At 44.7% G+C, this 12,754-nt stretch overlaps 1 protein-coding gene across 1 annotated transcript in view; it reads left to right on the top strand.

Annotated features, from left to right (window-relative positions):
* TIAM1 (TIAM Rac1 associated GEF 1) overlaps positions 1 to 12,754 on the top strand; it is a 189,302-nt gene that overhangs the window by 106,822 nt on the left and 69,726 nt on the right. The window contains exons 6-9 of the mRNA XM_032594597.1: positions 1,633 to 1,857; positions 3,710 to 3,895; positions 9,532 to 9,678; positions 12,052 to 12,126. Coding sequence (XP_032450488.1) covers positions 1,633 to 1,857; positions 3,710 to 3,895; positions 9,532 to 9,678; positions 12,052 to 12,126 — 633 coding nt within the window. The remainder of the gene's footprint in view (positions 1 to 1,632; positions 1,858 to 3,709; positions 3,896 to 9,531; positions 9,679 to 12,051; positions 12,127 to 12,754) is intronic.

Genomic DNA, 12,754 nt, shown 5'->3' with positions numbered 1-12,754 from the left:
GTCGGTACAGAGTAATAGGCCGATAGGGACCTGCTGGTGGAATTTTGTTTGCAGACTTTTGCTCAGATGAGTTTGGAAACTGAGAAGACGCATCAGAGAGAGAGGAAAAAAAATGAGTGTTTTGTGTGTGAAAATGATGTTGGCTGTTACTTTAGTATTGAAGTGGCTGAATAGACCTTTTCTTCAGTGATCTAATTTCTGAGTGTTTGTTAAACCTCTCTGGGCTTAAGGGGATACCCGGAACATTCTAGCGTATCCTTACTTATAAATACTCAATTGACTGGGTTCCTAAAGTCTTAGCGATCGTGTGTTTTTGCAGATGAACTGTCTCCCCCAAGCTGTATTTTGACTTTTGCCTTTCAGAGCACCTCGAGTCACTTGGAGGTTGCTTGTGTGTTTTTGGGGGTTACCATTTTCTTTAAAGTGACCTGGCCATTCTTCACTGCCAGGTGGCCCCTCTTCCTGGGTACTCCCGTGTGTCTCCGAACATAATACTGCATCTGGCTGCCTTGAACTTCTTCCACAACCCTAGTTGTGTCATTGCTGCTTGACTCTGGCATAGGGCCTTTGGATTTGGGTCACAGCAGTTCACTGGGGGCAGGGCTGTTGTGCCTTCCTTGGCCAGTAACGTCCCTTGGCCTCGTTCCCACTTTGGAACCACACATCCCTCCCTGGAAACTGACCTTTGCTTCGTAGCAACCCTGTTAACTAGAAACTAAGCTCTTTGTGTAGGATTATCACATATACAGGCGTCTTAATTTGGACTGCTATAACAAACGGATAAATAAATAAACAGGTGGCTTATAAATGACAGACGTTTATTTCTCACATTCTGGAGGCTGGAAGTCCAAGTTCAGGGTGGCAGCATGGGAGGGGCAGGCCGGCTCCCTGATTCGTAAATGCTGTCTTCTCGCTGGGTCCTCACTCGGCAGAAGGGGACTAGTTAGCTCTCTGGCCTTTTTTTTTTTTTTTTTTAATTTTTTTTTTTAATATTTATTTATTTTTGAAACAGAGAGAGACACAGCATGAGTGGTGGAGGGGCAGAGAGAGAGAGAGGGAGACACAGAATCCCAAGCAGGCTCCAGGCTCTGAGCTGGCAGCACAGAGCCCGACGCGGGGCTCGAACTCACGGACCGTGAGATCATGACCTGAGCCGAAGTCGGATGCTTAACCGACTGAGCCACCCAGGCGCCCCTCTCTGGCCTTTTTATAAGAGCACTAATCCCCTGCATGAAGACCCCGCCTTCATGACCTAATCCTCTCCCCGGGGCCTCGTCCTCTAACACCACTCTGGGGGTGAGAATTTCAACCTTTGCATTTGGGGGAGATGCACACGATCATTCCATCACAACAAGTGAGTTCAGGGAGTACACAGAGTGAGCAGACACGGAGGAGGCTTCCTTCCAGACAGCTCTTGGGGGCTGGGGGTGGGTGCAGTTCGTCTGGCCTAAGGCCTAATGTACTGTCTGCAGGAGGAGGTCAGGAAGGTTAGCCTTACTCATGAGGTGTCCAGACCCGTCACCTTGACTCCATGCCATTGCTTCTCTCGAAACGCCCCTGGTCCACTGCCGATAACCTAAGAGGCGGCTGTTTCTTCTTGCCCCCCCCCCCCCCCCCCACTACCCCTTACAGACCACCAGCCAGACGGAGCTGGAAAACTGGATCACCGCCATCCACTCTGCCTGCGCGGCTGCCGTGGCGAGACATCACCACAAAGAGGACACGCTCCGGCTCCTGAAGTCCGAGATCAAAAAACTGGAACAGAAGATTGATATGGATGAGAAGATGAAGAAAATGGGCGAAATGCAGCTGTCTTCGGTCACCGATTCGAAGAAGAAGAAGACTATATTAGATCAGGTAATCGTCCTTCCGTGTTTCGACTTGGGCGGGATCGTTATGGGTCTTTCAAGTGCCTCCACGTCTTGGCATCACGGAGAGTCATTGCTTATCTTGTCAGCCTGTCATCCGGGCTGCTGAATTCTTTATTGTGACTGTCAGCGTTCCTCACCCGTCGTTCGCAGCCGATTGTTACGAGCTGAAGGGAACAATATTACATGAACGGGAGACAGAAATCTAATAGAGGAGCCTGCCCCCGCTCCCACCACCACTGCTGTGCTATTCTGGGGCATCTCTGTCATCACCACGTCTGCTGGTTTTCCTTCCCCACCTTGTCCGGTTCACGGGTGAGCTCCTCTGTGGGGAGATGCAAATTTAGGCAATTTCGGCAAGGTGGAGTGTGTTTGAAAAAGCGTGTGCGTAGCTGCAGTACAGGATCATAAGTAAGTATATTTCATGCTAAGAAAAGAAAGCCGTCACGAGGTAACAGGAAGGTTGTGCCTTCTACTCAATTGTTTCAAAGTCCGCGATGAGCCATCCAGTTGCGCTTTGAAACTTTGTCTTAACGGTTAGGAAATCATCGTGGGAATCAGTGAGTTTCAGGAATGGAACAGTGGATGGTGTGGGCCAGCAGCTGGTTTCCCGTGGTTTCTCTCCCTCTGTTACCTGGCGCTGTCTTTGTTTTCACTGAGGCAAAATTCACGTAGCATGCGATTAACCATGTTAAGGCGTACAATCCAGTTGCATGTCATACGTCCACAGTATTGAGCAACCACAACCTGTGTCTAGTTCCCAGATGTTGTCATTCACCCCAGAAGGAAACTCCATACCTGTTAAATTGCTCCCCTGTGCTCCTGGCATGCTGCCTCTACGGATTCCCCAATTTCGGATGTTTTTATACAAGTGGAATTACACAACATGTGACCTTTTGCGTCTGAATTCCTTCACTTCACGTCACGCTTTGGGATGGACCCACATCGTAGGGGACATCAGTCAGTTCTTCATTCCCTTTTACGGCTATGATTCGTTGCCCACACTCACCACAGTTTGCTTATCCGTTTGTCCGTTGATGGGCCATGTTGGCTGTTTCCACTTTTTGGCCGCTGTGAACAGTGCTGTGAACATGCATAAGTCACAGTAAAAAGTAGACATCGGCCATTAACCACTGTCCACGTCACCGTTAACATCACTGAGCCGTGGCTATATACCACATCCTGTGCCAAGCTTATTCTTGCATTATCTCATCTAAATATCACTTCAGTCTTAGGAAGTAGGTATCGTTTTGCCACTCTGAAAAGCGAGGAAATATCTTGGACACACTCTGTGGTTGGAAATTTATTCCAGAGCCTGGGTCTTCACCTTCTAGTGTTTTCTGCCTCCCACCGTGGGCCATGTGCCACTCCCCTGTTCCCAAAAGCTGTTGGGCTCTGATCTTTAATTCACCTCCCTTTTCTTTTTCTCTTTGTCTTCCTATGAAAGGTCATCTCCTGGTAAGTCCTATAATTCTCCAGTGGTAGAAACCCTGCAGATTTTACTTCCCTTGGGTTTGTGGCCCAGAGCTTGGAGCTGATGGCCTAGAAGGCCCAGAAACATGACATTGTAACCAGAGGACACAGAGCAGCTGACATATACTTTCTGTTTACCAGACCGAATTTATGACTGTGGGTCTTTGTGAAAAAAACGTGTAAGCTACGAAAACAGTGATACTTGAGATGCTGTTCCCTAAGAAATTCGGGGTACCTGTGGTTTACCCCTTAGGATTAAAATCAATACCTTGACAATGTGTGGTTTTGTAACATTTGTGTGGGATGACTGTTAACACTTGTTTTCCCTTTTCCTTGCCTTTCCTTTTTCCATATTTTCACCACCGTAGATCTTCGTTTGGGAGCAGAATCTCGAGCAGTTCCAAATGGACCTATTTCGTTACCGCTGTTACTTAGCTAGCCTCCAAGGTGGGGAACTGCCAAACCCCAAAAGGCTACTTGCTTTTGCAAGCCGACCAACGAAAGTGGCAATGGGCCGCCTTGGAATCTTCTCTGTATCATCCTTCCATGCCCTGGTGAGTCGAAGCCGGTGTGTTTTTAAGAAATATTTCTCTTTACTATTAATCCTGAGCAGGACTTGACAGGAGCCGCTGAAGTGTTTTTCTAGTTCACTGCTGGGTGTGGATTTCTGACACGTCCTCTGCGGTGGGTACAGATCTTCATTTGAGTCTGTTCTGAAATGTATTCCTTAAGCCTCTCTTGATGGGGCCTAAATTATTGTGCAAAGAAAATAGGAAAGGTATTATCTTAAGAGATCTCTGCATGTAGTGTTTGTTCGTAACTGATGTCCTCTTTAGGCAGTGTTCTGGTTTTAATCCAAATACAGTTTTTTTTTATATTAACCTTATGGAAATGTTAAGCGGAGAGCTCTCTCATACGGAAATGCATTCTCTCTCTCTCTCTCTCTCTCTTTCTCACACACACACACACACACACACACACACACACACCCCATATATTGAACACAGATCTCTTTGGTGATCTTCCTTTCATTTTATTTTTAAATACTGTAATTTCAGAAATCAGTTCTTTACAGTCATAACTGTACCTGCTGCATTTGAGGAAAGTAAAGATCTTCCATGATTTTCTAGCCCAACATATGTATTTGCTTGGGAAGGAGAATTTGCATCTGACCTCCGGAACGGCAGATTGCATCGTTGTGTTGTGTGTTTGCAATCTGTAATTTTATGTACTTGCTAAATTGCGAACAGCTTTATGTACGTTTGGCTCCTTTCTTCTCAAAAATTGCTATTGCGAGTAACATGGTTTCAGCCCATCCAAGTCAACACCCACTTAAAATGTACTGCACCTTAGCACATTTGCTGTGGAATTAAATGTTAAGTCTCAGGTTCCAGAAACTGCTTTGGAAAACCTTAGCTCTGCTGGGCTTGGCTTGCCTCCCCTCTTCAGCTGTACCCTTCAATTGAATTCAGAGCTGCAATTCAGTCAAAGGCGTTTGTATTCTTTATAAATAGATTAGCGTCATCATTCAGATAATTAGGGGTAGATTTACATTTTTAAAGAAGTCTTAAACCAATTTCTGGACTTATTAAAACTGGCATCCTGATTTGTTCTGCTAATTACGACTCAGCTCTTGGTCTTTCTTGGTCTCCCTTGGTCTTTCTTGGTCTCCCACCTCTTCATATAGCTGTTAAGTGCTTTTTTTTTTTTTTTTTCCTTAGTAATGGGTCAGTGTGCTGTGATGAATAAGTCTTCCAAATGTTTTTGAGTTTGAGGCTCTAGGACTGTTTCTCTGAGACCCAGACACCAATTTGTAACTTGACCAAATCTCAGTTTGTATATTCTGCAAATAATAATAATAATAATAATAAAATTCTTGTCTACTGCATGGTAAGAATGTCGTAGATTGAAGTGACATTTTTGTAAGAGAGCTCTTGCCTTAATTTTCTTCAAAGCCATTGGAGCTAACTTTATTATTATCCTTCCATAACTTATCTTCAGACCTTCTAATTGCCTCTATCTCAATATCTGTGATTTGTGTGTACTTTTATTTGGATGGGCAGACTGTTAAAATCTGGCCAGCTGAAGATAGGGATGGGAGGGTTAGTAATTTAGGCGTTTTGGTCAGTGACTTTTTTTTTTTTTAATTTTTTTTTTTTCAACGTTTATTTATTTTTGGGACAGAGAGAGACAGAGCATGAACGGGGGAGGGGCAGAGAGAGAGGGAGACACAGAGTCGGAAACAGGCTCCAGGCTCCGAGCCATCAGCCCAGAGCCTGACGCGGGGCTCAAACTCACGGACCGCGAGATCGTGACCTGGCTGAAGTCGGACGCTTAACCGACTGCGCCACCCAGGCGCCCCTTGGTCAGTGACTTTAAAGAAGAATATTTATTTATTTATTTATTTATTTATTTAGGTTTATTTATTTTTGAGAGAGAAGGGCAAGCAGGGGAGGTGCAGAGAGAGAGAGAGGGAGACAGAGGATCCAAAGAGGGCTCTGCACTGACTGTAGAGAGCCCGACACGGGGCTCGAACTCACGGACCGTGAGATCATGACCTGAGCCGAGGTCAGACTCTTAACCGACTGAGCCATCCAGGCGCCCCTTAAGAAGCGTATTTAAGTCCTTATGTGCAGCTTCCTTTTCCTTGCCCCCCACCGTCCTCAGCTGCAGTGTGAGTCTGGGTGTCTATATGCCCGTGTGTCCTCACAAACTTCTCTTTTCCACGAGGGGTTTCACTTCACACAGAACAAGTTCAGCAGGCCGCTTAGGTGTCTGCCCCTGTTTGTTGTTCCGGTTCCTGCAGGAGATCCCAGGAAGGGAATTTTACAGTCCGATTTATTAGATACTTATTTTTTCCTCTACTCGTTGTCATTTGACCCCAGAGAGGTCCCCCCCCCACCCCCCATTGAAACATGTTTCAATTTAGCCTTTGTCCAGACTTATTTTTTTTCTTCTTTTAAGTGAGGGGCAAGGGAGGAGGAGGTGTGAGGGCAGGCGGGCTGGGGGTGGGCGGGGAGATTTGGGCTACAATTTAAGCCCCATTCACCAGGAGGGCTTCCCATAATGCTCAGTGATTTGCAGTAATTAACTGAAGGGTCCCCGCTGTACTCTTTGAAAGAAGGTTATCATTGTTCTTGTTTGCACAGATGAGCAGAATGATAGAGTAATCAGGTTCTGGCCACAAAGGGAGGCATTGTCTGGGCAAAGATCATTGAGAAACTCTTGAGCTCTTGTCTGCTAGTTCTTTTGCCAGCTTTTTTTCCCCCCCTGTAAATCCCTTTGCTTATTTTGAGTCATTATTGTGTTGGGGGTAGCAGTTACTTTTGCAGTTTACAGGGCCCCCAGCAGTGCAGCATAGTTACTGTGAGAACCCCTAGTGAAGGGCCCATTTGTTAAACAGACTCAACCAACTGGTCAGCCGGTAACTGAGAACATTTACGTTGTGTAAGTTTCTCTGCTGGACTCTGTCTTTCTAAAATTGTAAAGAATTACTGTTGTGACCATGTTATATGTAGGATCTCTGCTTTTGCTTTTTTTTTTTTTTTTATGTTTACTTATTTTTGAGAGAGAGAGAGAGAGAGAGAGAGAGAGACTGAGACACAGCAGGAGCAGGGGAGGGGGAGGGAGGGGGAGGGAGGGGGAGATACAGAATCCAAAGCGGGTTCCAGGCTCCTAGCCGTTAGCACTGAGTTAACGTGGGGCTCGAACTCATGAAACACAAAACCATGACCTGAGCCAAAGTCGGCCACTTAACCAGTTGAGCCACCCAGGCTTCCCTCGGCTTTTGCTTTGTGATGTTGGTTTATGTATTTTATTCATTGAATCAGCAAATACATGTGAGGCCTGGCATATGTCATTTATTCTTCCTATGATTAGGGTTATAGCAGCAAACAACTCAGAGTTCTTTTCCTGTTGGAGATTCTTATGGGGGGAGATGCATAATAAATGAGTAAGCAGTTAAATAGACAGGGTAGGTGCAGGTATTGATGTATGCTATGAAGGAAGTGAACAAGGTAATAATACATATATATATATATATATATATATAAACAGTGATGCAACAGCCATATATTTGTATATGACTGCCTGTAGCTGTCTGTGGATCTACAGATAGATTTATCTATTTATAAGTAGATATACAAATAATGAGACCGAATAGGCATTTTTGTTTCCTCTCAGACTTTTAACTTTCACACCACTTATTTAGTGGTTCCTAGCCTCATTTTGTGATGATAAGCTTATCTGATACTGAAATCGTCATGTGTGCATGTATGTATGTCAGCACATTATAATTTATTCCTTTTGCAGCTTTTGTTTACCTTTGACTCAGAAAGTGATGAAAATAGGGAAGAGAAAATGTGTATCTATTTAAAGTAAACACGTGTCTTTTGGTCTGTGATTTTGTCCCCCTCATCCCCTTGAGCACAATCCTAGTCTAGACCTCTTTCTCTAACGTGGTGTTGGATGCTGCGTTTTTACATGCCTCAAGCTCGGAAAATATAAGACCGCTTCCTCATCTTCCTATCTTCGTTTGGGACCAAAATCTTCCCCCTCTAATACCTTTGCAGGGAAGCTGTTCTGATTCCTTTTTAGTGTCTTTGCCAGTCTACTCATGGAGCGTCCAGGGTATTTACCCTGTCAGTGCTGAAAACCCCAGAGAGGCGTGCCTTCTAACCAACGTGCTGACAGCTGGGGGGCCCCTCTTGTTCCCCAACGGGGTTTCATCCCCCAGTCTGATGCCAGTTGGCACCCACCACACTGGGAGTTGCCCGTGTGGGAATCTGTGACAAGTAGGTTCCAAGACTCATCTCCAGCAACAAAGGACGGGTGGGGAGGTTTCATTTCAAGTCTGACTCGCTGTACCTCCTGGCACTCCCTTATTTGAAAGGAGAGCCTGTGGGTGGCCTATTGAGATTTCCTGGCAGAAGTTCCCTCAAGTTCCTGGGACTTTGCTTTTAACCTATGGATACACTGCGAGCACGAATGTTGGCCTGGGAAGGACTTTGTGGGATCCTCACAGAGATTCAGTGTCTACTTGAGCAGTTTGTATAGAAGCAGATTTGAACTTGGGGTGTTCCTCTCTGAAATATTTGTCTGGGCTGTTGGCATCTTGCAAATATCTCAACAGAGTGGAGCTCCTGCTCCCCACTGCTTTTTTTTTTTTTAAAAAACAAAATAGAACTTTTATTCCCTTGTGTCTAAACATGGGACATGTAAGGCTAATAAGGTGGCTTCACCATTTTCCCGGACTTGGGTCCCGTTCATCTTCTTGTTCTAAAAACCGTGAAAAGGGTTCTGTCTGAATGTCCTAGAAGAGTTAACCCACGGACCTTCCTTTGTCAGGAAGGAGAGAAGTGAAAGATAACGGAGATCCCTCCCTCCTCTTAAGGACGGTTCCTGGAGATGACAAATAGCCCTTCTGCTTAGCTCCCGTTGACTGGAAGTTAGTCACAGGCCCATGTCCTGCTACAAAGGAAAATAAGTCAGCGTTGGGTAGTCATGTGCTCAGCTACATGTGGGGTTTCTCTGACTGAGCTAGAGGGAGGATGATATAGGGGGACAACCATCACTTCCCTACGAAGGAAATTGTGTCGTTCTGAGAAAACTAAATAGAAGAATTGGTACACTTAGATTTCATGTGGAATCACAGGAACCAAGAGGTATTATTTTCGCTATTTTTGCCGACACTCAGACACCATTCTTCTAGAATGTAGAAACAGCTCTAGAGCATTTAGGGAGAATCTCAAGATCGTATGGTTAGCTCAACTTGCTGCTAGAGTTCAATCCTGTGACCAGAAGGGCATTGAATTCTTGGAAACATTACATACGCGTCATATTGTTATTTTATATATTACTGTTTTCCTGATGGTTTCAGACAGTGGTTCAGTTTGCCAACCTTTCAATTATATTTGGACTCCATGAAGAGCCCTCAAAGTCCCAATATATGGGAGTCACAGATTAAATGCTTTGGTGATGGGCTGGCATGATGGAGGTATGGTTGGTCTTTTTTAAAATTTTTATGAATTTGAAGATGTAACTGGCTTTATTAAGTCATTCACGAACGGGCAGCATCCCTCTAGCAAGTAGAGGGATGCTCCCTGGGCGTGTAACTTAGTAGGGACCTTGAGGAAGAGGTGAGCGGTCCTGACGCATTTCTCTTGTCGATGCTGTTCCTCGACGACCTCAGGTGGCAGCACGCACTGGTGAGACCGGAGTGAGACGTCGTACTCAGGCCATGTCCAGATCCGCAAGCAAGCGAAGGAGCAGGTTTTCTTCCCTTTGGGGTCTGGACACTACCTCCAAAAAGAAGCAGGGACGCCCCAGCATCAACCAGGTGGGTTCCAGGGTGGGCGAAAGAGCAGGCACAGATTGCTTCCATGGCCACCTCAACTTGGGATGCATGTGCATGTGTGGTGATTTATTGGTACTGGGTGGTATTTCGAATCAGCTCACTGACACAAAGACGCTGGTTATACTAGACGCTTTTAATAGCTAATGTGTACTCATGACTTTGAACTCTGCTATTAGTCTATCACCAAGCTCCAGTCTCCCACCTGCATCCTTTGCAAACCCTGGCTAATTACAGACCTCCTGAAAGTGCACAATTCATCCTGAGTCTTCGGAAAAAAGCGGGGCTTGTTGATGAAGCCAAGTGGGCACCTGAGCACAGGGCTCTTTAAGCTGCTTCTGGTGCTGGATCAAAGGTGGCCTCCGGGGAGGTCAGATTGCTCCTCTGCCATTAGCTTTTTGGGGTTGACATAAAATGGGGAGTTCCCTTGTCTTCCAGTATGAGAAATCAGGAGTCTGAGAGTCCTCACCAGTGCCATGATGCCCTTCTACCCAGATGCTGGGGCTCAAAGGGGATCTCGGTACCTCACGAATGGCATCACCGAGAGGTGTACCACAGGGTCAGTCCTCTGATAGCCACATGCTGTGGCCTTGTCCTTTTTATCCCTTTTAGCCAAGACCGCCATCCTGCTAGAGTCACTTCTAGGAACTTCTCTCCATTGTCATTGTCATTCTTCTTTGGCTTTGTGAAGCAAGTGGCTCCGGGACTGCTTGCTCGTGTTTTAGGGACTGAAGGAACATGGGTCTTGGTCTTTTCAGGAGAAGGAGAATGTTGGATTCATGGGTTATGGTGGCCGAAAAGTGAAGCACTGAGCATGTTGGAGGTCATGGCTAGGATTCCCAGTTTGACCTGTTCACTCTGTGCCCTTATGCAAAGTGAGAAGCCGATTGACTAATTTGATAAAAAGATCCCTCATTGTTTGTTCTGACAGTTCCAGCCATTAGCTTACACAAGAACTGAAATTTAGAAGAGACAGTCCTGAAAAGTGACGTCCTACGTTCCTAACTGACCACCACACCCACTGTTTAAACGTGGGTATTCTGTGTCGCTGATGGACGTTGCAGGAGACCAGATGAGCAGGTGATAAGTGAGCCTCAGACTGAGCATTCATGCCGTTTGGTCTGTGGTCTTTGGAGAAGGCAGAGCATCAAGTCTGCTACCAGGTTTTGCTTCTGTGTAAACCTGAAGAAGAAACGGTGTGGAGGAAAGTCACTGTTTTATCAAAACACTCACGCATGAGACTTGATGTCTCTGGACGAAACGTACGTACAGAAGGAAGACATTCGCCACTAGGATTTCTCCCCTCCCTTTGGCAGGTGGTGGTGGCGTTTTGTGTGAATCCTCCTGTGATGGCAGGTGACGCAGAGCACCCACTAAAATACATGCCAGGACTTGGCAGTTGGGAACTGGGTTTGAACGTCTTTTCTGTCACAAGCCTTGACTCCTGCGGTGGTAACTTTATCAGCGCCAGCTTGTGTCAGAGTCCGTGGCTGCTGAAATAGATGCCTCAAGTTAAATGAGGTCCAAGAGAATGTTTTAACGTATTTCAAAAATCAAAGGACGATATCATTTCCTCGAAGCAGTTCTTGTTCCTGTCTCTTAAAGTGAGGGTTTATAAAAACTTCCTACTTAGCCATGAGCATACCAACAGAAATCTACTTGTTAACTCAGGACTCTGAAATGGACACAAATGGTGTGTTTCTATCTCATTTGCATCGTGAGAAAGGCTTTTTCTTAATCATGTGTATTATCCTGATAGTACCTGGCTGGTTTAGAGCCAGAATATAAAACTTTCTCTTGTCGACATGTTTAGATTTTGACTACTGAACAGAATTCATTTAATTTCAAAGAACAGACAAATTTCTGTTTTTTTTTTTTCTTTTTCTTTAATTAAGAAAACCTTTTCTGGGATGTTACGGAAAGCACTATAAATGGATAGTCTCAGGTTCTGCTCAGCAGAGTATGAAAAGTAAACTAGTTGTTGATGAATATCTGATTGTATATGTGAGGGAATTGTGGAAACTGTTCAATGTGAGCAAATCTAGTCCATTGCTTTTGCAAAAGCTTATTTTCTTTACAACAAAATGAATTATCCAGATCTAGAAGCCAACTTTTTCTTTTCTTCTTCTTTTTTCTTTTGAGTTTGTTAGAGTTATGGGAAGTGATCCAGATAGAGGATCATGTTTTTCCTGGTCTGCTACCATGAATTACGTTCCCTATTTATGGAGCTGATATAGGAGGATCTGGAGACTTCTGTCATGTGTTCCAAGAGCCACGCTCATTTTCCATCCCCCTTCCCATGCTTCATTTGCCCTCTTGCCGACAGGCCTTTTTAAGATGATACTTTTGTATATGCAGGTGTTCGGTGAGGGAAGTGATGCTGTAAAGAAATCTTTAGAGGGAATATTTGATGACACTGTTCCAGATGGCAAGGTAAAAATAAACCCATTCCTTTTCTAAAAGTACCGCGAATGTGTCAACATTACACAATGCATTGGTTTCTTGGGATCCTAAAATTAAGTGGACTGTATTAAATGCTGAAATGATCAAATCTTTAAAGTTATGTAACAGGTCGGTAAAAGGTGGACAAGCATTTTATGCTTAAAACTTGGTAACAATAAGGACATTCTCCTGCCAACATAACATTTTCAATACTTATCATTTGGATGTATCATTTTCCATCTAGAATATAAGAGGAAATTTGGGTTCTGGGGAGCTGAATATCTTATGTCGTTGCCAATTGCTTTTATCTACAACTTCCATTCCCAAGAGGTGAGTTCGTACTGCCCTCCCTCTCTGCCCACACATGCTGTGTTGTTCCCATTAATTCAAAGAACTGTTCTGATAGTATATTCTTTAAAAAAAAAAAAATGCTTTTGCCTCCTGAAGACAAGTATTCAATTAAAGATTCACAGACTTGTTCTAACCTTGTGCCTGGATTTAAAAGGGGTGGTCACACTGCTCTGATTGAAAGCCCATGAAGAATATTGATTTTTGTTTCCTCTGGGCTACTTTTTTCAGCCTCTAATTTAAATGGACATCCCAAGCTTTAAAGACCCTA

Source organism: Lynx canadensis, chromosome C2 (assembly GCF_007474595.2).
Source record: "Lynx canadensis isolate LIC74 chromosome C2, mLynCan4.pri.v2, whole genome shotgun sequence".
Lineage (NCBI taxonomy): Eukaryota > Metazoa > Chordata > Mammalia > Carnivora > Felidae > Lynx > Lynx canadensis.
Note: the sequence above shows the minus strand (reverse complement) of the source record. Positions and strands in the feature narration are given on the sequence as shown.